At 36.8% G+C, this 26,859-nt stretch overlaps 1 protein-coding gene across 3 annotated transcripts in view; it reads right to left on the bottom strand.

Annotated features, from left to right (window-relative positions):
- Positions 1-441: 441 nt before the first annotated feature.
- TTBK2 (tau tubulin kinase 2) overlaps positions 442-26,859 on the bottom strand; it is a 103,664-nt gene continuing 77,246 nt past the window's right edge. For 2 of the 3 annotated variants that reach the window (XM_026849265.1, XM_026849266.1), the window contains exons 14-16: positions 24,674-24,922; positions 7,897-9,167; positions 442-6,893 (exon numbers count right to left, since the gene is read on the bottom strand). In XM_026849265.1, coding sequence (XP_026705066.1) covers positions 6,425-6,893; positions 7,897-9,167; positions 24,674-24,922 — 1,989 coding nt within the window. In that variant the 3' untranslated portion in view covers positions 442-6,424. The remainder of the gene's footprint in view (positions 6,894-7,896; positions 9,168-24,673; positions 24,923-26,859) is intronic. The other variant, XM_026849267.1, reaches the window with a different exon arrangement.

Here is a 26,859-nt window from a genome sequence, read left to right as displayed (position 1 = left end):
AAAGGATGTGAAATAGACAAAAAAATCCCACTGCACTTTAAGTCAAACCTTTATGACCTTGCCTGCTACACAGTAGACAAGGGTTTAAAAGCATTTGAAGCCAGGCAGACCAAACCACACTGTATCTTTTGGAGCAAGCTGGTTTGCTGTTATTATACTTCATTTATATAAAAGTTAGGTGAATGATCAAGTGATCTCAAAAGGAAACAAACATCTGCAACTCTTAATTCCAGCTGAATTTCCACAGACAGTTGTGGATGATCAGGACCTTCTATGAGTAGCCCACTTGCGGTACTGTTTTAAAAGAAACCATTTTGTGATCTTGGCCAAAGCTGGCTCTCAGCACTAATTCTTGCACAAAAGGAGAGCTCAAAGGGCATGTCATACCATAACAGTAATTAAAAACAAAACAAACAAACAAAAAAAAACCACCACAAAAACAAACATTTTCCAATTTAAAATACAGCCGCTGCAGGTATGATATTTATAGTGAGTTTATTCCTTCAGTCCCTAAACAGGGGAAAACAATTCAACAAAACAAGACCCTATACTGATTTTAATGGAAGTTTCACCTGCAGAAAACCAGCAAGAATTCCCAAGGATCCAAGTTCTTCATGTGGAAGAGAAACTGGAGCAAAATACATAAATGGCATATGCTAACATTTGGGTTTATCACTATTACTGTTAAGAGAGAATGTGTTACCAATAATGGAGAGTAAAATCAGCCCTCACGTTGAAACCCGGGTGGCTAGAATAATGGCCAAGTTAATACATTAGACTTCAAAACAACACTCCTATGTATTTTGCCTTAAAAAAAAAAAAAAACACAAAACCCAAAAAACCCAAACACCAAACCTCAAAGGCTAATATTTAAAAGCCTGATTATTTAAACCACAGGAAAATGAGTGATAAAAACTTTTCAGCATTTGACAGTATCTTAAGATAATTCCAGACAATTATTACACGATGCAGGCTGACTTACATAATTTCTCTTTTACAAATGTTATACGTAGGGAAGACTGGCTTCAAGCAGACAGCTGAGGTATTACCGTGTGAGGTGCGTGTTTATGCAATTTGCATATATTAGCTAAGAAATGTATGACCTATGCCTATGTAGTGCATGTAGTCAAAACAGCAAACCTCGCTTATTTTTACCAGCGTTACCTGTTACTGAAAATTGCAGTAATTGGAACCAGACACTTGAGCCAAAAGCAAAACAGCAAACAAAACCCTTCAGTTCACTGCCTACTAAATTAGCTGAAAGAAGTAGAATAAAACTATTATGCACTGTTCCACAAGTTTCAGAAATAGGAACGAGCATTCAAAGCTTTTACCAGCTGAAGAAAGGAATCACGGATCATCATTCAAGGCTTTTATTTATATAGCTGACAGTTCTCCGACCACTCCTTACAGTGGAAACGCATACAGAGAATGTGCCACAGGGAATCATGGTGTTAACCTAAGACACCTAAGCAGCCCCTTGCTCACTGGAATTGACAAGAGGGGCATGGCTTTCATCACCTCACGGGATCAGGCTCGCATGAAAAAATTAAGATATATTATAGGCCTATAATGAGAAACCAATTTGACTCTGCGCTCTCCTTTATTCTCACATTCCTTTTCAGCAGATTCCTCTCTCATTTAACATATATTTAAAAATTGAAGGCACATATCCCTAGTTTGCTGTTACACTCTTTTAAGAAATTGGAATAATCACCTTCTTGCCAGAATTTATGCCTCAGTGTTCCACAGAAACGTCCAATTCGTTACAAAAAACATTTCTGTTTTCAGGAAAGAGCCTGTACTGTAAGTCTGGCTTTGTCTACATTCTCACTGAAGGGAAAAAGAAAATTTTTTTTTAGAAGCACTACAGTCTGCCATTGCAAAAATGTTACTGCAGTAAGGAGAACTTCTGGGAGTTTTGCTCAAGTAGGACTATAGGATCAGGCCTTGTAATATGGATAAGACACAGAATCAGAATTAGGGCATAGCCAAATTACGGTAGATGAAGAGGAGATCAGAGCAAATCAAATCAAAACAGGCCTCAGCTCACTCTGGCAAATTAATTCTAGTAAACAGGATGCAATAGCTTAGACTGTTCCTATTTATATGTATATACACACATATGTATGTATGTATATATTTTTCTATATAATATACAGTATCTATGTAAGTGTATATATCGATACACTTATGTACAAATACGTATTTATATCTATAAAATCAAAACTGTGTTTTCCCAGCTATAGTTAATACCGTAAAACTACAAATTGGAAGTGATAGAGCTCTTGCAATTCTTTTTCAGACGAAAAATATTTCAAGCTATTTTTAAATATATAGGACCAGATCCTCCCCTTTACATTGAGACTGTTTAGTGAGGTATGTAAGAAAGCTTGATCTCAAACATGCAGACTTCAAGGCAAAAATATGTCCAGATTTCCCAAGACAGGATGTGGCTGGTGGCTATAATGAATGCCCCATGTCACTCCCCAGGGGTTTACCTCCTGAATAATTGTATATAACTAGCAGTTAAGCCCTCATACTGCTCCTGCCTTTGAGCACTGAAATTTTCTATGCTTACCGATCCTGCTCCAGTAGTAGATAGGTGCCTAGCATCATATAACTTGCCAGTGTTGCTCTACTGTATCACACCTTCTATTACTTTTAGCAGGGTTTTACTTAAGTCATAACTGGCATTTGTAATTAATAATGAGGTTTATTAATATTAATATAGATTTTTGAGGTTGCAACTTAAGATTGCTTATACCATGCAGTATCACAGCACAGAAGACTGTGAAATGTTCAGTCTTTTCAAGTTCTATTTTAGTTGAAAGGCTTCATGCCTCAGTTTCTCTAAAAAATGCTCCAAAGTGCTGGCCACAACACAGGAAACACCATAGAGAGGAAATGTGTGTGCAGCATCTGCTACATGTCAGGGCTCCATTGCACTGCCCTCTAAAGAAGTGGAGGCTTGAGGAGGACAAAGTAACAGCTCCTTGAATTATATTGTTTCCCAGCTAAAATCCCTGCGTAAGCCTCTGCGGGCTATGCAGAATAACTGTAACCAGTTTTTACAAAGGAGAAAAACCTTCCCCGTCCCTGAAAGTCTGTTGCAGATAACCCTCCCTAAACCATTCAATCACACTCTGCACGAGGGCCACACACATGTACACTGGTGTTTTTATGCAGTCAGTTGCATATTTAAATATCAAAGCTTACAGAGTGCTTGATTATACAGGCCCTCTAGAAATATTAAGCTAATATTTATGTGTGAGTTGATCAGCTGACCATTACCTAACCACATTAACCGCTACATTAGACTACAGTAAGCAATTCTGTAAACTTTTGGGGGGATGGTATCAAGCAATAAAAAACTCCATAAGAGTGGGTAGTTCAAGATAAAGTTATTCACAATCACTCCTCCATTCATATCTTCATGATTTTCTCACTAGACCCTGTTGAATTCACAGCAAAAAGCAACTGGGGCTATACAGTCTTTATAGCTTTTTCTGCTCTGAAAGAAGCCTGGGTCATCAATCCTGATTAATAACTCTTTCTCCATTTTGGCATAGTTTACTATTTTTACATTGGCAAGTAGTTCAAGTACAAGTGAGTTTCTACAGCATTGATTTATTTTACATAGTAATGTGCAACAATGGACAAGTTTGACTCTGAAGACAGCACAGAAAATCCTTAGGTGTTATATTCTTTGTCACCTGTAAAGCAATTACCTGTTTCTGGATCCTGCTACACTGGAGAGAAAATATAAACACCTCAACTTCAGCAGTTCAGGCAAGGATACATAAAGTTGGTTCCTATTAAAACTGACCATGTTAATGTAGGAATAAGCTTACAAGACCATAATAAATGCTTTTCAGAAATAAGGGAAAGGGGAAGAAAAATAATCATAGACTGCCACACCACCTTAACAAATAGTTCCAGCAGTGCCCAGGGCAAAAATATTACAATAGGACCAAACTCTCTTTATGGTATACTGTAAGGAAGCATGAAGAAAACAGGAAGGAGAAGATGAAATTTGTTATTGTCACATTCATCTGTTAGGTATTCATTGAATGTCACTGCTCCTATATGACAAGCATTCATAACAATTAAGAACTCACATTCTGAAATAAAAATAAGTAACCACAAGCCCTGTTTGTAATCAAAAATAAAAATACCTTTGAGTCTCTCTTCTTGTTCCATATGCAAACGCACACACAAAATTATAAACAAAAAAAGCAAGCTGCAAGACAAAACATTGGCTGGTTGAGAAATCAGCAGTCCTTCAATCTTATACCAAGGTATAAAGGCTATTAGAATTTGTGCATTCCAGAAATTGTTTGGGGAAAATAGAAGATGTAATGCTAAAAGTATTCAGAAATTAACAGAAAGGGAACCGTATTATTTGTGGTCCATAAATTACAAATGAAAAGTGAGAAAAGAATGAGTTTATATAAGCATATACATATATGTATATATATAAATATTTATATTATATAATTTACCATGAGGACATGCAATTATTGGTATAGCACCTATTATACAATATAATACAAAGGAATAGGACTTTCCAATGGTACAGTTTCTTCAGAAAAAGCAGGTATACCCTACCTATTGCATTCATCTGTAGTGCTTGAAACCTGAATGAAATTAAGGTTCCACACTGTGCTACATTACATATGGGAAACAATATACATATTCATAGGAAGAAAAGAAAAAAGAATAAATCAACATAGTCTGACAAAGCAAGTGAACTTCAGTGCAGCTCCAGGGCAGCTTTAATGCAGCATTAAAATGTGTTAGCTCAGAGACAAAATATTCCCTTTTTAATCCAAAGGTATTCATTTGGCAGAGGTTAAATAAAAAAGCACAGATGCTGGCTGAAGGAGGCAATATGACTGCAGCAAGCAGATCAGTAACTGACAGGTCTCCTATGCATCCAGTGTCCCCACAATAGGAATAATTACAGAGAGCTGGCTGCATCTTTCTCAGGCTTGCATTCTTGTGCGTTACTACTCTTAGCCACTATTCCCTTCTGACTATAGCAAAAAGTGCTGTACCGTTAAGTTCCCAACAGAGATCCAGTAGGGCACAAGAGATTATTAAGTAATTACCAGACAAAATTGGAGGAATTAGACACCACAGACTTTACTGACAGACAGTGAAGCTTGGCTATCAAAAAAACCTTTGGGGCAAAACAACGACAAGAATCCAACATAAAAAATATCTCAGATTGCCTTCTGTATGTTTTGCTTTGATGACTAATATTCTTAACCAGATTTTGTAAGGGTGTTAAGTATATTTCTGTCACCTGTAGACAATCTTCTCATCTGTTTCAACTTTCATGTTTTTATTTTTAAAATGACCAAAAAATCAAAAGCAAATATTTGTTGATAATCATCTCTGCACGATAAGATCAGCGATTTAAGTGATCCATAACTAATGGAAAAACAAAAGCCAGCAATAATAAGAGTTAAGGGAAAACAGGTACTTCTGTTTTCTAACTTATTTACTAGCTTACGTAGTAATTTATCATAAATCTGCAACATTCATTGAAGTGCAGACATCTCCTCCTTTCTGTCATTTCCTAGACAGGAATAGTTCTCCAAATGCTACCAAACGCGGTTTGAAGAACCCCACCATGACTCCTAAAGAAGTGCATGATATAGAACTGAGAATTAGCTTCTTGGATTCTAATGAGTACTAAACAAATTTCTAAAGAATATAGATATAAAAACATCTTGGCAAATGTTAATATTCATTTTTAAAACATCATCAGTGTCAAGAAGGGGCAAAGTATACGATAGGGAAAAAGTCTGCGCCATGGTAGATAGGGGACAAGATGAGAACTGAGTGACTCAAGAGATGTGTGCAGCTCAAAATGGAAGTGACTTATTAGGTAGAAATACCATCGTCTTCTAAATGGTGTGCTTTTTTAAAACCACAAAGACATGCTTGAGCAGTACTAGTCTCCCAAGTGGTGACATTATTTTGGGAATAACTGTTGCAGGTTTCCTTACGTACTCCTTGAGTATGCAAGGTCTTAAATAGTTAGGCCAAATCTCCTAGCTAGGTAAACTAAAAACATTGAAATAAATATCCTTTTAAAACACTCACCTTAGAGATTTTTATTTTTTTTTACTCTAAATACATTGCACCTCGTTGACTACTTAGTCATTCTTATCCTGGCCTCTACTTCCCCTCTCACAGATCTGCTTGCTGCCTGCTCTTAGGCAATGCCTGGCCACTTATTTACACAGTATGCTTTCTCATGAATAGTTTATGCTGCTTGCTTTCTTTAAAAAGCGCAGATTCGACAACTTTTTTTTAAATTTTTTTTTGATTATTTTTTAAAATACACAGTACACAGACACAACATGCATCAGATTTAGGAGGAGGCTTTATACCTGTCAAGGCCCAGTTCCTATCTGCTAAGCTTAGTGGTTGATTTGCTCTTTCCTGTGGGAGTCTTAGTGTTAGGGGAATGGTGGAAGGAACTGCCAGATCCTTTCAGACCATTCTTGCTTGGTTTGTTGCAGCAGTGCTCTTGTTGGCAGGATCTCCTAGAAGATGAGGAGCCTGAATGGCTAGGAGGTGATTTACTCCTCCCAAGATGTGGGGATGAACTCCTCTGATCATGATGGGGTCTCCCAGCCCGGGACGGAGAAGAACTGGCAGTACGGGGTAAGGAAGAGCTCCTAGGGGAGGCACTAGGACTGCGTCGGGGTATAACAGGGCTTTTGGGTGGTGTTTTTGGACTATGTGGAGATCCTGGACTCTTACACTGGGTAGAACTCCTTGGTCTTTGAGATCCATTCTGTAGGATTTGAGCCAGACGAGAGATAAGATCTGAGTCCGAGCTGCTACTCCCTAGGACTCTGTATCTGCGTAACCTTAAGAAGAAATGAAGAAAGATTATTTCTGTTCCCATCTATTCACTAAAATTCATATAGAAACACAGTATCACTAAAAACTAGTGATGAGCTTACATTGCAGAACAGACACCTGGAGCTGAACTTTCCTACAAGGTAGAGGTTCTTGGATCTAGGCTTTGGCTTCTGTGTTGTTCAAATCAACACAGTATTTATATCTGCATAAACTCACGCACATAAACACCTTAAGTGTTTACAAGGTAACTGAAATTTCCTGGTGGTGCTGGAAGAAGCACACTGAAGAGCAGTGCTTATCGCCTCTGTTTCGGAGGGTACATCCATTCCTGCACACCATCAATACATTCCTATACACAATTTTAAGGGATGACAAGGCACACCACAACTTTCTTCAGAGGATTTTGCACTATTGTATCAATATTCTCCTTATCCCAGTGATGTAGGCACCAAAGAAACTAGATCGTAGTTGTCTGTATATAGAATTGGCAAAGGGGGGCTTCTAGAATTCACTCTGCCCTCCTTTAATTAGTTGGTTTTACTTAGCCATGATCTGAGCATGGCTAGCTAACTCAGTACTGACAGCTGGAATCTCCAAACCTGAATACTTAAAATGTCTACAATAAGAACAGTTTATTTTTCAAAGGGGCTGGATATGACAGATCCTATTGATTTCTCTGGGTTTGTGAATAATGAACAGTTCCAGAAAAGTGACCCCACTTAAAAAAAAAAGTGTAAAGATTTAGTTATAGATTGACAGGTTTCAAAATACTGAATACACATCTGCTGATGTATAAGGTTGAACGGTGAAGCAGGCTCCTTCTTGTGTGACAGCCCCTCCTCCTTCATTCTCCAACTGTGTAGGATTTCTCAGAAAATTGAAGCCTGGCATTTTTGAAAAACTAGTTAAAGGATGGAACTTCTACAGGATTACACACTGCAAAGTAACTGCAGTCTAGCTCAAATCCATTTTCAACCTGAAAATCTATTTCTACTTTCTCTGCATTACCTAGCTTCTACCCCAGGTCTAGTAGGTGGTTTTCCTGGTGGTGGCCGAGGAAAGAACTGAGCTGAACTTGAACTGGTGACTTGATCAGTGGTTGCCCAGGACACTGGCCTTGGAATCTTGCTTTTTCTGGACTGAGGGCTGCTTGGAGATAGAGAGCTATCTTCCGTCTGCTTGCTGAAATGAGAGTCCAGTGTTAATCTAGAAAATGAGGATAACACATCACCCTCAGAAAACGGTACTGGAGCAGCAGCCATTTTTTCCTCCAGTGACTTATCAGAGGCACTTGAGAGGTCACCAAGGAAAGATTTGAGCTGTCTCTTTTCCATAAGTAGTCTGACCAAGTCTGTCTGATGGGCCTTTTTTAGAAGAAGCTTTTCCTTTGCTGAAACAGGAGAAGAGGACTCTGACGTTGAGTCTATCTCTTGTGCTAAAACTGGGATTCGGCTCTGCCTGAATACAAAAGGAGATTTAACTAAGTCCTTCTTAGATCGATGAGAATTCTCATTTTCTGAAATGCAGTGGAATAATTCTCCATTTCTGGGAGCATTTTTCTCTTTTTTGTCCTCCTGGTGCAAAAAAGTAGTAAGGGCCACTTGGTGGCATTTCAAGTCTTGGATATGGACTTCTTCCTTATTAGAATGAAAACCATTTTCCTGAACTGGTGCTATTTTGCTTGCCTGTCTATTGACATGTGGGTTGGTAAGTCTTGAGGGAGAAAATTCTGATATTTTAGGTGTTATTGACTTCAGGACCTCATCTTGATTTGGCACCAAATAGATGGGCCTTGGCTTCGATTCTTCAGCAGCTTCAGTATTCGTTAGAGGTTCTTCCTCTGCAGATTTTGAGTTTCCTGGCAAAAAATTCTGTTCTTTGCTTAGCATTTCAATGGCATCCTCAGAAACCACTGGAAGCCTTTCTTCCTCAGTCTCCCCTACAGGAATATTTTCAAATTCTTTCTCTTCCTGTATCCCACTATGTTGTTCAGGCAGGTCCTTTTTGCCACAGTCCAGGACATTGACACATTCTTTGACAAGTCCTTCCCTGTCAAGCACCTCTTGGCTGATATTAAGTACCAAATCTGGTCTGCTGGCACTAGCTGGAAGTGAGTCTTCTGTCACAACCAAACCTGGCAAACTTTCCTTCGGAGAGGAAAGTTCCATGGTGTGCTCCATAGACTGAGCATCCTGCTCTCTTTTCTCTAGCTGGTGGCCATAATGAAAGCTCTCTGAAGCAGACTGTGTGGATGCCACTGAAGGTCTGGGTATTGTTATCTGCATTGGGAAATTAGAGAAGGAAAAGGTGAGAAACTCAGAAATGTTATATAGATAACATTCTTTAAATAGCATTTTTGATTCCATGTCTTCAAGATATAATATATAATGATTCCTATGAATCTCAATGATCAAATAATACCTAACTTCATAATTTACATTTAGATAATTAGAACAAAAATACTCTATCAGCCCAAGACAGAAATGTGTAACAGGCTAAACCAAACATAATCTCAGTGGAAAATGTTGCAGTTACCAGGTAACCCTCCTGGAAATGAGATCCAGCCTAACAGGTAGGGTTTTTATTTATTTTATATTAGTTTAAATAGTCTTAGAAGTTGTATATGAACATAAAATCTTTAACAAGTACACACAGTATTTTTAGACAAGTACAGGAAACAAAGAACACAGCGAGTTCCAGATTCAGGAATGGACTTAAATTTCATTTTAGGCAGAATTTAGATACTTTGTTAACAAAACAATTAACAAAAAACTTTATTGACCTAATACATCCATACCCATAATACCTATGTTTTTGTCCAGAAAAACTTCCCTGAGTACCCAAATTTTAGCTATTACCTTCCTTATGGAAGCTGATGCCTCCTTTTAACTAAGCAACCTGGTTAGGACATCTCTTTACCTAAGGTCATTAAGAGATTCACAAATTAAATATTCACATGTCTAAATCCCCTAATAGGTCTAATCCAATACATACACTAAAAGCACTCCTAAAACCTCTATATAGTATTGAGTCAGAGTCCCTTTGAAAAACAGTTGGTTATGGTGAGTGCTGTCTCTAGTACATAGCTTAATTGTTAGAGCACATGTCCAGGAAATGGGAAACCTGTACTCAGGTCTCTGCCCACCTGAGAGACATAAACCCACTTCCCCCAGTTCCCATCAAGTATGGACAAAACCAGAATGGAGTTGCTTCTCACGTTCCCCGTTGAAGTCAGGCCACTGCACAGAGTCATGAGGTCAGAGGGTGAGAGAGCACACACAAAAAGTGAGAGGAGTTTGACCTCTACGGCCAAGGGAAGAACGCACTCTCATGTGAAGAGAGTCCTGGATTCTGGTTTACACATATCAGATTGAGCTGTTTGGTATAAACAGTAGGAAATCAAGGGGCTACCCTTACATCTTTATCTACATGGACAGGGAGTTCAGCAACTTTTTCCCTTGTATTCTTTAGCCTCGTTCATCTGACATAGTTTGAGTTTGTAATACTCAACAGAAAGTGGAAGACCAGAGTCTGGGTTTGCACATAAAGATTTTCCCGATGCACTGATGGCTGAAGAGACAACTAGTGGTAGCCTATCTCCAGTCTTGTCAGGATTCTGCTGTGTTACAAGATAGATTTCACTTGACGTTGTTGCAGAAATTATACATGCTGCTAAACTTAATGGGCTTTTGCAAGAGCTAGTACATTGGTACTACTGGGTGGTAGAAACCAAGCTCATCTGTCAGGACCCATAACAATTTATACTGTGTACTCAACCTTACAAATACAGAACAACTCTCCAAAATATGAAATGGGAACTGACAGCGAAGGAGATATAATCAGATTTCCCATGAAAGTATAATAGCTTCATTGAAATTCATTGAATTTTTTTTTCCATTTTCTTCATAGCCCTGTATAAAAAAAAATTTCCACGGGTGCACATTTAGCTTCATGAAACACAAACATCCAACTGATATTGTAAACAGTTCACTAGAACAAAACATGAAACATAAATCACAGGCATAAAGCTGAATTAGAAAGAGGTCAATTATTTATGTTAAAGAAATTATTTCTACATTATAAAACATATTCAGAACCTCTCTAAGTTACCCAACGCAGTTCTGGAACCTTAATCTAAAAATCTGGACTCACATTTTTGAGAAATTTGGAATAAAATCAGGAGAAAAATATTTTCTTAGTTTTATAAGTCGGACCACTTTGTTAAGCTACAGAAAGTGGTATTTTGCACTGGGGAGTGGGAGAATAGCAGAAATGTAAGATGATTGAACTCCTGTTTTCTCAAGTTGACTTAAGCTGTCTGTATCATCCCCCTCAAGTTAAGATTTACTGAAATAGTGGGGAAAAAAAACCCCAAAACTAAACCAAAACAAACAAAAAAAACCCCACTGAGACCTGCAGCAAGAGGCTACTTTTTGTCTCCTTGATAATTTGTTTTCAAGTTCGAGCCAATACAGTCCCCTCGTGTTTGCTGAATTAAAATGGTACATTGAGAATCAAACTGAAGTTACTTAGTTTCAGCAAAACAGTCTTCCTCATCTCCTCTCACTCTCGATCTGGGTTCTTTCCTCTGAAAGAAACTCTAATCCCAAATTAAAGAAGTCTTTCTTACTTCAAAAGCTTTCTTGTGCAAATCCAAGCACATCAGTTTAGCTACAGAAAAAAACAGAGGAAGTAGAATTTCACTTTTCCATGATTAGGTCAATTAGTGCCTAAATCTCAACTGTTAAAACAAAAATAGCTCAGCAAGACCTCTGCACAGAAAGGAAAATGGATAAAACTGGAGAAAAAAAAAAGAGAAAAAATGTCTAGAAAACAGGACACCTATCCCATAGGCTTCCATACATCTCTAGGACAACACATCTCCAGGTATCATGCACCAAAGGACTCTTTCACATGACAGAAGAACATATTTTGGATTGTCACACAAAAATCATCAATCTCTTTGAAATTCTCAACTACAAGCTGGGTAAAACTGGATTCAGGAAATTTTAATGCAATGTTGTCCTTGGAATAGCAGGTTCAGATTTTGGAGAGATCACTTGGGCATTTGCTGTCCACTCAGCTCTGTCTCCAACTTGTTTCAATATCTTGTTCTCCAGGGCTACAGATGGTGTCTCCGAAGTAAGGTAATCTTGTAAAATATTTCTTTTTCCAAACTTTTCACTTGATGAGCTAGTCTGGTTGCCAATTCAAATAACCCAGGAATGAAAAAAAACAGAGTTGTCTTCCATATATCTGAAGAAGGATGACTTCCGTTAGCATAGTATTGTTCTGGTGTCCTCTCAATTTTCAGAGGTAAAGACAACCTTAGTTATTTGCTTTTAGGAGGATATTTATCTTCTTGGTACGCTTCCAGAAGGGCTGCAACTGCATTTAAATCCTCCTCTGCTCAAATATGTTTACATGGAATCTCTGTTTTCCTTGTGACCTCTCTCTCATATGTCAATTCTCTGTTAGGTGAACCCAGCTCCAATCTGAAATTTATTTACAGTTTTCAACAGACTTCATATCCTTTGCCACACCTGAAGAGAGAATTTCCTAGTTTTTCAGGCCTATCTTGGCCTACCCAGATTTAACCCTTACACCCAAGACAGAAGCGTAAGCTTGTTGAACAACCTACAACAGAACAGGCAGGAGTTATTTGTGAAAGAAAAACACTGAACAAGTGCAGGAAAGAAAAGTATACTGGATGACTAAGTATCATCAAAGACTCAGTACTAGTGAATAGGTTCAGTTTCAGAAATGGCTTTTTTAATACATATATCACTTTCTTGATTTGCGTCCCCTAATAAACAAAAGTTTGTTTTCAGATGGTCAATAAACCCCTTATTAGTCTTCTCAAAGCACAAGAATTAAATCATATCCCCGTTGGGCTTGACATTTTACCTATATGTGCAATTTGTAATCATGCAGAAGTGCCTTTCATGCAAGGGTTGCTACAACTTCGGGTGCAGCTTTAAGAGAGAAACAAAAGATCAAGCCCAATTTTTCAAAAATCTGTGAATGTGCATGAGAAAACAGAACTTGTACAGAACTGAACTCTGTTAAATCATAGAATAGTTTGGGTTGGAAGGGACCTTAAGAATCATCTAGTTCCAACCCCCCTGCCATGGGCAGGGATACAAATGCTTTCATTTGGAAGAACTTGGATAGTCAATAGTCAGTTGCTGAAGAAATGGAAGAAGCTTGTAGACAATCCTCCTAAGGCTCCTTATAAGATTTCTTTGGGTAAAGCATCAGCTTCTTTACAAGGCTGGCCACTACAGATAACTTCATGATTCACCACTATGCAGGATTCTAAGTAAAAAGACTGGAGGAAGTTTTGAATTCCTTAAGACCATTTAAATAAATAAATAAATAAATAAATAAATATAATTCTGTAGCCTTAATTATTCCATAAATAGTCCTCTCACTCTTATGTTTGTGAAACCTTGCAAGATAGAAGTCATAATCAAGGAGTCTGAGGAGGGCTGATCCACCTGAAAAATACACCATTTTAAATTATCATTTAGTCTAATTCAGGGAGACAGAAATAACAAGGTTGTTCAGTGCATATCTAGTTACAAAACAAATAACACATGGCCTCATATGTAAAATTCAAAAAGCCCATCATAACCATAAATGAACCTAGTACTTTCTTTTCTTCTGCCACTAATTAAAATCTTACACTGTGAGATTTCTTTGCCTGATCATGTCAGTTTTGTAAAACACTGAACCTGAGGAACAAAGATTACAATGCAATGTGGGCAATTCATCTCAGAAGAAAAATGCGGGGAATAGAATTTAAAATGCTGCCTCTCAGCTCACTATAATAATCAGTTTATAACACTACCTACCCAATTACTGCAATAACAGAGGTTATGTGATACAGCAGATTACTGAAAATGGCTGAGACAATATATGGAACAATATGTTTAAGGTTCTCCTTTCACTAGAAAATATTTGAGTGAAATTATTACCACCACGGTCTTGAATCCTTTGGCCTTCCCTAAATAATTTCTTCATTCCTTTCTGATTTCTCAAATTAACACTCAACTGAGACAAAAAAATAGGACTACATTTTCTTCAAGAAACTACAAGATGGTGAATGGGATGTTAAGGAGGAAAAGGACCAAAACAACAACAACAACAACAAATATCTCTTGGACATCTGTTATGACATCTGACAAACTTTCCTCCTTTTAAACCTTTGACAGGCTGCAATAGCAAGTGATATGCTTCTATAAAATCCTCTGTGAATGTATACAGCAAATTGCAGAGGAGTAAAATACTAGGTTTTGGTCTGCAAAGTTGCTAAGTCTGAAAGATCTAAAGGTGTGATTATGGATTATTGTACAATACCAGCAGGTAAACATCTGACCTCTCAGCAATAGCTTCTTCTCTCCACTCATGCTGCCTGATACTTCTGCAAACATGTCAAGTGCTGTCAGGACTTCTGCCTCTTAGAAACATGGTGTACAGATCTGTTGTTCAGCTAATACTGTCATCATTTGTAACTTCTCACATTAATAAATTGTTATATTACTTGGCATTCTGAAGACACTTTACCTAATTCTTTCCTGCCTTAGTAAAGTTTGTTTATCTATAAGAACTACAAGGCTCATGTATCTATTCTCTTTTCCCTGCCTCTCTTTTTCATCTGTCATTAGTTCTATCGCCTACCAAGAATATGACCAATGTTAGTATGAGTTTGCAACTTCTGCAATACCAAACAACCTCTCTGAATCTTTCCAGTTCACTGGAGTTTGTTTACGTCACTTAATTTCTATTTCCATGCACAACAATTGCCTCTTCAAAGAAATCTGAACTGCAGTTTGTATACGAGTTGTGTAAAGGGCATGGAATGTTTGTGTAAAGGATATGTTAGAACACTGTCCTGTAATTTACCGCTAGTGTCATTCTGACATGAAAAACCACCGCTATGCTTACATCTCTGTAGACAACTTACCTAGCTTACTGTTCAGAACAGCCCTCCTAGTTTTCAAAATCCTCCCTACCTACTACTGTCATTCCTACTGACTTTTTAGAGTCTAACCCTTTGTATCCCTTACATTCGCTTTCCAGATTAAATTCACAGCAGGGAAGAAGTTAAATATAATTAATTATAGATTTTCTAAACTACATTGGCTATTTCTACAGACAGACTAATATGGGGATAAACAGGAGAAATATATGGCTGTAATACTCTCTACTCTTCTCTCATGAGACCCCACCTGCAGTGCTGTGTCCAGCTCTGAGGCCCCCAAGAGAAGGATACGGACCTGCTTGAATGTGGCTAGAGAAGGCCACAAAGATGCTCAGGGGGCTGGAGCACCTCCCTGTGAGGACAGGCTGAGAGAGTTGGGGGTGTTCAGCATGGAGAAGAGAAGGCTCCGGGGAGAACTTATAGCAGCCTTCCAGTGCTTAAAGGGGCTACAGGAGAAATGGGGAAGGACTCTTGGCCAGGGGCTGTAGGGATAGGATGAGGGGTAGTGGTTTTAAACATAAAGAGGGCAGATTTAGATTAGATATAAGGAAGAAATTCTTTACTGTGAGGGTGGTGAGACCTGGAACAGGTTGCACAGAGAAGCTGTGGATGTCCCCTCCCTGGAGGTGTTCAAGGCCAGTGGAAGGCATCCCTGCCCATGGCAGGGGGTTTGGAACTAGATGATCTCTAAGATCTCTTCCAATCCAAACCATTCCATGATTCTACAATTCATGGTGTTATGGAACATAAGATCAGAGATGATTGTAAGTTTTGATACTGAATCCCTTTCAATAGCCCCATATATATGGCACCACAAGCACTGCGGGCATTTGTAGGAACTGATGGTGCCCAGGGCTCCACCTTCTGTTGTTAAAAATTCATACATGACAGGCACTAATCCTAAACTAAAGAGAAGCAGCATATGAAGGCTTACTTATTTCTATCTATCTAAAAAGAGAATCTTGTTGCTTTCCACAGCTCTTCAGATATATTCTTTCTGCTATTCTATAACGCTAAATTTTGCATTGACTTATATGGAGGTTGCAAGAAATGGGCAGTGAATAGAATAGAGATGCAGAGCTGTGAAAGTACAAGATAACTGTGTTTTCATATTCTCTAATGTGATAGGTATCTTTTGAGGATAAAGAACATATAGAACTGTGTGTACAGTCTTTCTTTAAGGCTTATTAATCATGGCTTAATTTCAGTGTTCTTTAAATATCTTCCCTTTTCAGTTATTCCTATGCCACTTACCAGGTAAAGGAAGATTTTTTTTTTTGTTCTGACATAAACTCATATTGTCAAATATCCAATAAGGCAAATAGTGATTGTTCTAAAAGCAGTATCTTTAATTGCTTTAGAGTATGGCTGTCATCGTAACAAGTGGCTAGTTTGCTAACGTGACTAAAACAAGTACTCATTTAATTTGAAACTTCATCTATATAACACATAAACCAACTGAAAAATATTTTTGAAATTTACTTATATTGTTGGAGAACTGGGAAGCAGCAGTGCTTATAGACTATTACTTCATAACACTGTTAATACTCTTGTCATATACTCCCATTAAGAATGGGCGGGTATTGTAATATTTTTTGTGAGTTCTGCGAGACAGTCTTTTCCTAACAAAGCAAGCATGAATTTGCCCTAATGCACAGTTCAGAGATGTGAAGAGACGGCAACTGAAGCCTATTTCACCTTTCCATCTCATGCTATTGTTTCCTTCTTTACAGAAGCTGAACTCCTACCTTACTGTGCTTATTCCTAAAGTCACAAAAAGATCTAGAGATTAAGAACTATTTCAGAAGCCTGACCACTCAGGGACTTTTTCCTCTGGAAAGTTGGAAACTACTGATTCCATGAGGATTGTGGTTTTAGGAACAAAGCCAGTGAGTTCATATCACACTTTAAGCAGCACAATATATTCAGCATTTCCAAGTCTAAATTTTATAAAACATCTAACAATCTTCAATAGGATGTTAATTAGTTCTCCATAAGATGTTAAGTTGAAGTATACTTAGGGTCTCTGCTGCTCAAGTATACTTAGGTGTTCCGTTAAGAAGCAAAATAAACCACTACAAATTAGAAGGTTCCTCCTCTAATAGAGGACACATTAAGTACAAAGTGACTTTTTTTTTTTTTTAATGATACAACCACTTTTGGTATATAAAATGCAGTTAAAATATTTTCAAAGCTATTATTATAGCTAATAATGATTTAAGCAAAACTCACTTTGTTTCAGCAGCTGTAAGAAATTAGTATATATTTTCCTACTTTAGAAACAATTTTTACTAGTTTTGAATGATCTTTTTGAAGCTAAGCTCCATATTAATATCTGACCCTACAGAGAGAATAACTGCAATTTTCAGAAACAATAAAAACACATGCTAATATTTCCTCAGGAAAACCCTGAACTCTCATTTTCAAAGTCATATTATACCTTGTTATAAGGACCAGTACATTAATTTTTTTAAAATACAATTTCTTTGAAAAATACATTTGATATGCTCTATTCTAAACCCAAATTCAATCCAAGTAAATAGTCTTCCTTGTCATGAAAAAAAGACATACATGGAGACTCTGAATCACATAAAAACTGTTTTTATGTATAACAGTAGTGGGGTTTGGCTACTACTGCTTAGATTAATACTGAATATTCCTCTCCAATATATCAATTCCAACAAAGGGTCATCATGAAGTATCAGGTAATCCATACATAAGATCTGCCTTAATACCCATGTGCAGATCTCAAATATGTCATTTTTTTCTGTTTCTATCTGATTCCTATGAGCCACTGTCTAATTCTAGGTTACTGCTGTGCTATTCTTATGCTTCAATTTTGCTATTACACTAAATTTTTGGATTTTTGTAAAGGTAAAAGTATCTTTCATATTTAAAGAGCAACACACTAAAAAAAGCTCCAACAACACATAAAACAATAAAATCAAGAGTCTTCCTGACTCATGATCCTCCAGTCACTCATTTGTATGTTGCAATAAATTAAATCCAGTTCTATCCAGTTATAAGATTGGCACTATATTAGCACATGTTGCCCACAGCTGTGTTATGCTCGCAAGGGAGAGAATCTGTGAACACTAAAATTTCCCCCGATGAATCAAACATACCAGAAGGACTGATGAAACCACGCAAGTATAATTTTAATACAAATTCTAATTTCAGCAGGGTTATAATTACTGTACACATAAAATTGAATTTTCAAACTTGAAATTCAGATTCAAATTTTCTTAAAATCTCTCCTCAGAATTATCAGGATCTGTTTGAAGGCATTATGGGTTTTCTCATGCCCACAGTGCGCTACCACCAACAGTAGTTGTACTTCACGTAAAGAACTAGCTGCTTTCAGTTTGCTTACAAGCATGTCTAATAGATATCCTTTGGAGAAGGAGACCTAGAGATAGGTGTCTTACTGATATTATCGATACTAAGGGTCTTTCTCTTTTCTTACAATGTTTTTTTATGTACTCTCTCCTCTGCACACAAGGTTTTATAGTTTCAAAGGCTGCAGACACAAAGATGTGATTAGAATCCAGCTTATCTTTTAAAAACAAAATATCTGGAACTTTTAGCAGCCTATTATGTTACATAGTTTTGCCTTTGTGAACAGGAGTGATGATAAATGTAAATTACAGCTCCATGAAGTAGCTACAATACAGCTGATTCCAGCCATGCACTCAAGTGATCTACAGTATAATACATCTTGTCAGTTATATAAGATCCTTAAAAATATTTAAGGGGCACTATCAGTTTATTCTGACTTTGTTTTGGTTACTAGCCTGGTATTATTAAGATTAGATAAACCAATAAGGTAGTGTCACTTCAGCCAGTTTGTGACCTCTCTACATATATTGTGTTCTGTGTTTAGAAGCTGCCTGAAAGCATTCAGAGCAGCTGTACATTTGTAGTTAGGTAATAAGTAAACACAACTACCTGTGGTTCATGTAGAGCAATAGTGTAGAATTGCCAAATACTATAAATTTTAATAATAACTTGAAACTGAACCAGTTTTTTAAAGTTACATAGCGGTAGGTTAGAAATACAAGAGACCTCCGCTTAGCACTTGTCCTAATTTTAGTGGTTTCCCTTTTTTCCCTATTCTATAAAGTTCTGTCTTCTTCCCATATGACAGATCTACCCAACCAGGAGAAAATGCTGATAGTCATAAATTCACAAAATTCAAATAAAGACTTTTTTTCCTGTCACTCCAGTTAGACTAGTATTATAGGCAATTTTCATGACAGCAGACAAAAGATTTTTAAGATATAAATATATCTTACTTAAATATTATCCTATGGATTATATTATAGATAATATCTGCAATTATATCCAATATTGATTACATTAATTAGATCAATTATACCTTAATTACATGAGAAATAATCATTAGTCCTTGGCCATTATGCTCTGAATTGTAACTACCTATTTATTTCAAGATTACTGTGTGAATTGTCATGGAAACAACTGTTGACTCCACAGGAGATCAGCTCTCCATGGGAAATCCCACAGACCATTTAGCTTTCCTGAAACATCTTTACTTACTCTATACTACTGAAATTATGATGCTAGAAAAGTGTACTTTTCTAGCACACATATAACACATATGTTTGAGATAAGATTGGCATTTAATTTTATTTTTTTTTAATTAATAATTGACTACTTCACGGACCAACAAGAATGGATGAACCACGTGGCTATGAATTTTGGGTATCTTAAAAGTACTGTGGATTCCAGAAAACATGAACATTTAAACCAGCAACTTTTTACAGGCTTTTCTTCCTGCACAATCGCTGTATGTGGATGCTATTACTAAGGCTAATTTATTGTCTTGACATTCACTATGACTTTTCTGCTGCTTCTAATAGAGAGACCTGCAGAAGGGGAATGGCCAAGAGTGTTCAGTCACTAAAAGCGGATGCAGTCCCTACAACCAACACACTGTTTGAAAAAAATTGACGTTGATACCGACTGATTGTCCTCAACTGTTAATTCCTTAATTTATAACTTGAAAAGTTTTAACTGAAAAAACAGCTAACCTAATATGCTGTGATTTTTAATTCTTCTGTACACCAGAGGCAGATGTAAAAAAAGCACACATGAAAAATTTCTCTCCTTCAGCCAAAAGACCCTACTAAGTCCTTGGAGGCAGCATTTAGGTTTCCATGTATCAAGCAATTTCCTCTGCCACTTGGATGAAAGTCACAAATAAAACTTTTTAGTTGTTTGCACTAGAATGAGAGTGCATTGAAGAAAGTTCTTCAAGAAACATCAATATAAAATCTAGTTGCTTAAAAGAATGGGAGTAACCTGTGAGCTTATGTGTCTTCCAGACATCCTTTTTATTCTAAAATAATGTTTCCTGATATTCCTCATCCTATGTGTTTTTGTATGAAAAACTCACTTAACTCCAGAGAAACCTACTAATGAAAAAATAATGACAATGTAGCAGGGATCATATGTCAATTGCCTTTCAAGAACCTAACAGTTACAACTGAAACCAGTAAGAATTCTGAACCTGAGCTTGTCTTTTGATCTGGTCATAAGCATTATCAAATGGTTACTTTCATGGATGGTAAGTGAAGGCTGCAACATCATATCAACTTAATTTTCAGGCTAAAATTTCTTGAAAAATTAACAGTTCTTAACAGTTACCCTGTCATGAATAAGATCATACAACTTCTGCACATTTTCCCTACTTAAAATTACATCTACTGTGTATGAAACAGTTACAAAATTAGATCTAATGTGTATGAAACAGTTTCAGTAGCTATGAGCTGGACTAACAATTTGAAATTTCTACCTTGATTAAACCCAATGTTGTAAACGGTATTAGCAGCCTCTTCAGATAAACCTAACTTAAGCCTCATGCTGACTCAATATAGTTTCCATCAGGACAGCGAATGGGGGATGGTGGGAGGGGGGGCGGCAGGGCATAACAATTATGTAAGCCCTGAAATCAGAGTCCTTTTTTCTATAGCCAACTTTAACCATGGCAGCAGTTAAAAAAAAAAAAAAAAAAAGACTCACTGAACAAAGAATGGCTTTTCCTTCTTTCCCTTCCAAGACACATCTATTTGATAATGTACCATGTCTTGAAACCGAAATTCTGAAGAGGATTTTGGACAAAAATTCCTGACATTTTAATGAATAGGTACAACGCTAAATTAGAGTTTTAACTAGCTGAGTTGTAAGGCAATCTTAATGTACCTGACAACTTCAAGTTAATGCTACTAACAAATTAAAAATAATTTTAAAAGAACATTGTATAGGAAGAGAGGAGTATCTCTGTGGTTTTGTTTGTTTATTTGTGGTTCTAAAAGGTATTGATAAATGTGAAAACCAGTGTAAATATTTATCTCTTGCTATTGCAGACTAGTGAAACCTGCCAAAATTAGTTCATAAAAAATGGCAAAATTTACAACATTTACGTGCACTCCTGGCTCATAGACCTAAAACATCCAAAATAAAAAGACAGTTATAAGGGATATGCATTCCTTCTCTAAATACCCCTTGAACATGTCAAGAAGTCTTACCTTATTCTTCGATAGGTCCCTGAATTCCAGTGAGATGCTTTAAAATTAAGGTAAATTTTTCAACTCAGATCAGTATATTATTTCTCATCTTGGATATGAATATGAATATGATGGTTTGCATTTCCATAGCATCTTGTGTGGGAAGATTTCAGAGCATTTTGTAACTAATAATATAACTATATAACTACAAAATAATTTTTTTAATGTTCCAGTAAGGTAATAATTTGTGAAAATTCAGACATAAGAAAAAAGTGCCAAATAATTCTGATTACTTAACCTGAGACACACAGGTTATTTGTTTCTAACAAAATGAATAACTGCAAAATCATTAAATTAAAATTATTCCCCTTGTACATGTCTCATTAAGCACACTAAAAAATGAAAATATGCCAGAATGACACAAAAACTGGAATTCACCTTTGTTAAGGGCTGAACCTTACTGTACAGTAGCCAGTTTTGAAGTACTCTAGATTGCTGCTGTGGCTAGAAGAGGCGTTCACAATCTTATTGAAGAACTAGAGTTGAGAAACCACAGAGATCAAAATCTGAGGTCACTGATCTTGATTGTTTCTCAAGACACAGTTACACAGTTCGCACAATGTCTACCTAAGCAATCTCTTCAGACAGACCTCTGGCCAGTAGTTGTGCACTCACATCTCCTTTTCCACTGACCTCACACAACACCCTATGCAGTCCTCTAATGAACAGAGTTCAGAGAAATTATCTGGCTTAAAAATTCACAGAAAAGGGTTATGTTTCACAAGGATTTGCTGTACATTTGGACCATGCTATAGAGGAAAAGGATGCTAACAGCACTCTAGCACCACTCTTCAGATTCAAGCACAAATTCATTAGAGCTGACAGAAACCAGAATGCTGCCAGACTCTTTCTTTGTGCTGCAAATTCAATAACTAAGGAGAGTAGAAGCAAAATACTCCAATTCTCTTCCATAATATATGTATGGCAAGAGAGGGGTTCTCTTTATTGAACAAATAAATGTAGACCTACATCCTATACCCTCTCTGCACTAGTGAGCAGAGAATATATGGAAATTTCATTACCTAGTCCATCTGATGTCAAAATAGAGGAAGGTGGGTTACAGTTCCTGAACCCTCACTCATCAACAATAAGGAAAGAAAATCCCTTTGCTTGATTTCAAGAACAAATGTAGCATCTTTTTATTTTTTAATACATGAAACTAAATTCTACAGCACAGATTCCCCTACTTCTGCAATTCATCAGTTATGAGTGCTGAACAAAATTGCAAACAGCAGGAAATACACAAAAATATATTCAGTACCAAAAATTTATACAGAATAATACAGAATGACATTAAAATTCTTTTTCATACTTAACTGGAGGTTATTAACATGCATATTCATCTTTCATGCTGCTGGAACTTCTAGCTTGCTAAGGACCTAATATTGCTGCATGGTAGAAAAGAGAAGGACTTGCAAAAGTATTTCAGTTCTTCAGTGAGCCATAAAGTACACGAAGCCTTCATTGTTAGGATGAACTAAAGAATCACGTGTTTGTAGTTTCCACAGCAAATGGAAAACTGGAAGTTAAATTCTCAACAGAGTCAGGACTTTCAAAATCACAGCTTGAAAAAGAACACAGCAGTCATGGACTTACCAGGTAAAAAGAAAGAAGAGGCTGAGAAGCTACATATAATCCTCACTCCACTCAGTAGCCACACCTGGCACAATTCCAATTCTTTTTCACATGACAAGAAAGTATATCACTTTGCAGGCCCTATTAATATTGCTGCTGTATTCATTTGTTGGGTACTAAGGAAGCCAGAGTAGACCCTCTGCACCAACCTACTTTCTTTATAGTAGTGTGAGCAGTTTGTTAATTATACCTGCAATACATTCTGATTGGAAAATTTAAATGACAGATGTACAGGCAAAAGCAAATAGGTTATTTTGCATCCTGGGATACAAACTAATCCTGAAAAATACCGAAGCTTAACTTTTAATGAGTTAATTTCTCCTAAGTCCTGTTCCCTAGTCGATAACATCAGTCACCATGAAGAATATGGTATTTTCATATCCCATCAAGTTTGGCAGCTACTGTTTGTCCGTTTCCATACATTGAGAGCAGAACAATTTTCAATATCTAGATAAAAAGCAGCCAAGAGCTGCAGGAAAAAAACACTACTTTTTGAGCTAACAGACAAAATGCTGATGTAAGTACACTAGCTACTTTGTTTGCCTTGCTATCACTCACCACTGATCCTATGGAAGTTTGAAAGAAGCTAATGATGGATAACTTTCAATATCGACACTTCTGTGCATGATTCACTGAAAAAAAACCTCAAGTCTTTCACACAGAAATATTTATAATGAAAAAATACATTGGAAATAAAAGCCAACATAAAATATAATTCAAAGAAACATTAATGGTAAAATGATGATGATATGTTACGGTCTTATGCATTAATGCTATGTCATACTGCTTTACCAGTCAACGCAAACTCATGCTGCTTAGCAAATCTCAGTATTTTTGTGACTAATACACAAATTGTGGCTAACTTCAATTATGATTCTGAGCCTTCACCTTTTTCATATTGAAATGAAACTGGGAGTATGAAACTATGAAAAGTCCTCTTTCTCAAGTGACATTTTCCATTAGCTATGATTCCCGATAATTCCCATTTTTGTTTTGTATACTGCAAGAAGTGGAACAATTCATTATTTGTTCGTTCCCAAAGTAGCAATTTGACTAGACCCTGTTGTCTCAAATTAAAATAATTTAAGAGTCCAAATTTTAATATGTGTTCACAGTTCAAAATCTACCTGGTACTGATTATAGGAACACATAAAAAAGAAACATTTTAATCATAGCAAAAATCTGTTTTCTAGATTTTATAATCCTACCTTTTTCCAGGGAAAATCCCACTGAGAACATGCAACTATCTTCCAGAACATCCAGAGATGCTTGGTGCTCCATATCATAACCTGAATAACAGCTATTTAAATATTCCTCTAATTTTACCTCTTCAAAGAAGGACAATTTATCTTCCTCAGAGTATTCCTGCCTCTCCTCAGAGTATTCCTGCCTCTGTTCCTGAACAAGATCCATTTTTATTCCCTAACTTGAACTTTCAATATATTTTTAGGATGTTGTGTATAGCAGTATGACTAGCATATGCCTACTACCGGACTGTGCAGAGCAACTCAAAATGTTAAACTTTGCAGATGACTGCTACAGTGCAGTCACTTTTATGAAGACAAGGCTTATTCACCTGCTGAAGTTGTGCTTTTGAGGTGCGAATGACAGGGGGGAACTTGTTGCCACAGGGAATGACAGGAAGCTGCCTACGACCAGTTGAGCGGGAAGAAGAGGAGTGGCTCTCAGCTGACTGACTCCTTGGTAAACCAGCCTCTTTCAGAGGGTCCGAGTGGATGGAAAGATAGGCTATAGGGCTCATGGTGCGGAGGATGGGACTTGAAATTCTTGGAGTGGAGAAATGCAGCATATGAGATGAGTTGAGCTGTGAGAACAACATGGTGGGGAAGAAAATAAGGTTTAAAAATCAATACTTTAATAATTCTTGTTTACGTCTTGCCTATGTGCATTTCCTTAGAAGACCATATACACACTTCCCTCACAGGCTAAAAGCTGATGATTTAAGAGGTACCTCAAGTCTAATCTTCACATTTTCCATCAACTTTTAAAAATCCAGTATCAAAATCAAAAGTGAGCAACCTTTCTCTAGCTGGCTCCTACCTTCCTTCCTTCAGTCAGTAACAATCTAGGGCAAATTTAATAAACTAACATGGTCTGTTCCAAGGACACTGTGTACACAAACTGGTCGATTGTTGACTGGTCCTTGAAAATGCTTAACACATCTGAGATGACTATATTTTTAGCATATACACCCATTGCAGGCTTACAAATGTGACTGTACAACTCTAAGGCTATAACAGCATATATTAAGAACCATAGCTGACAGGATTAATCAGTAAGTTTAGTACTAAACAATTTCAATGAAATTTCCTAAATATGGGATTGAACTAGAAGGATACACTGGCCTGGACAACCCATGAACAATTGCTTCATCTTCAACTACATCACTCAAGCATTTTGAAAAGAAGGGGCAGGGAAAGAACAGGAACTGTAAAGTCAAAGTGTTCCAAACTAACTCCTTTAGAGAAAGTACATTTTCAGAATGTTTTCTGATGATTCTAATAACCCATAGCTTTGACATACAACTCTGAAATCAACTGATTCTCTGAAAGACCTTTTCCAGTGCTGAATAAATATCTCACGGTGACACATCTAAATACCTGTAAATGAGATTGCTATATACAGTCTGCAATTCTTTGTCTAAGTACATTTAGACAAAACTGTGAAGAGTAGAGACAAGGAAAACTTTTGCAAGCTTCGTAAATGTGATTTTCTGTTTCCTACCATGGTATTTGCAATTCTAACCGGTATTTTTTGGAAACAGAGAGCACCTATCAAGCATTCCAGTTTCCAAGAAAAAGGTATTTTCAATTGCATCATTCCTAAAGCTTCAGTTCCCATAATGCATAGCTGTCTCTCAACTGGGGAAAAAAAAAAGCGGCAACTGAGAATAGAAGGTATAAGAGAATTAAATTACTTAGAATTCAGACATAATTGGAAATTTAAGACCAGGTTTTTGATAAAACATAATATTACCTCAATGTACAAAATGCTAATTTCAGCAATATTTCTAAATAATAAAAATAAATAGATTCACACAGTCAAACCTCTTCTATAACCACGCATATATATATATATGGTATTAGGTTGTCAACCAGTTGTGGCCAGAGCAAAGTGTTTCATTTAAACTGAGGATGAAAATGGACTTAGCTGTTACATATTCAACTACTTCAACTCCATTATTATTATTTCTTTCTTGAGGCATCTGCTTCACAAATGTATGTTGTGAAGTTTCACGCATGCACTGTATGGACTTCACCACAAACAGTACAAATGCTGTAAATTAATGAGGCCATAGTTCAACAACACAAGACCAGCTTTAGGCTCTTAGTACCAGATCAAAGAAAAGAAAACTAGAGAACATCATACATGATATCAAGTGCTGCTCCAGTATAAATTCATCCTTAGTCTAGATCAGCTCAAATGCTTTTGACAGAATTACTTCATACTAGCAGATATTACAGCAAATCAGGTACTGCCTGTCCTCCTGAAGCCGAAGTGAACATAAAGCCTTTATGAAAGCATGAAGTCAGCATATATACCCTTGCATGCTCTGAACAGTTCAACAGAAACGTGACCATGTGCCCATGACTGAGCCAGATCAAACTGGTATTTGCTGGTAGCACACAGAATCTGTATTGCAACTGGAAAACCATGACTGATAACATGACAATTACTTATCTTACTTGCAGGTTTTTTTCATAATAGGTAGAATAATTTGCTGTAAATTTTTATGCCTGA

The sequence above is a fragment of the Athene cunicularia genome, assembly GCF_003259725.1.
Source record: "Athene cunicularia isolate RWA chromosome 5 unlocalized genomic scaffold, athCun1 chr5_part1, whole genome shotgun sequence".
NCBI classification, from domain to species: domain Eukaryota; kingdom Metazoa; phylum Chordata; class Aves; order Strigiformes; family Strigidae; genus Athene; species Athene cunicularia.
This window is presented reverse-complemented; position numbering and strand designations above follow the sequence as displayed.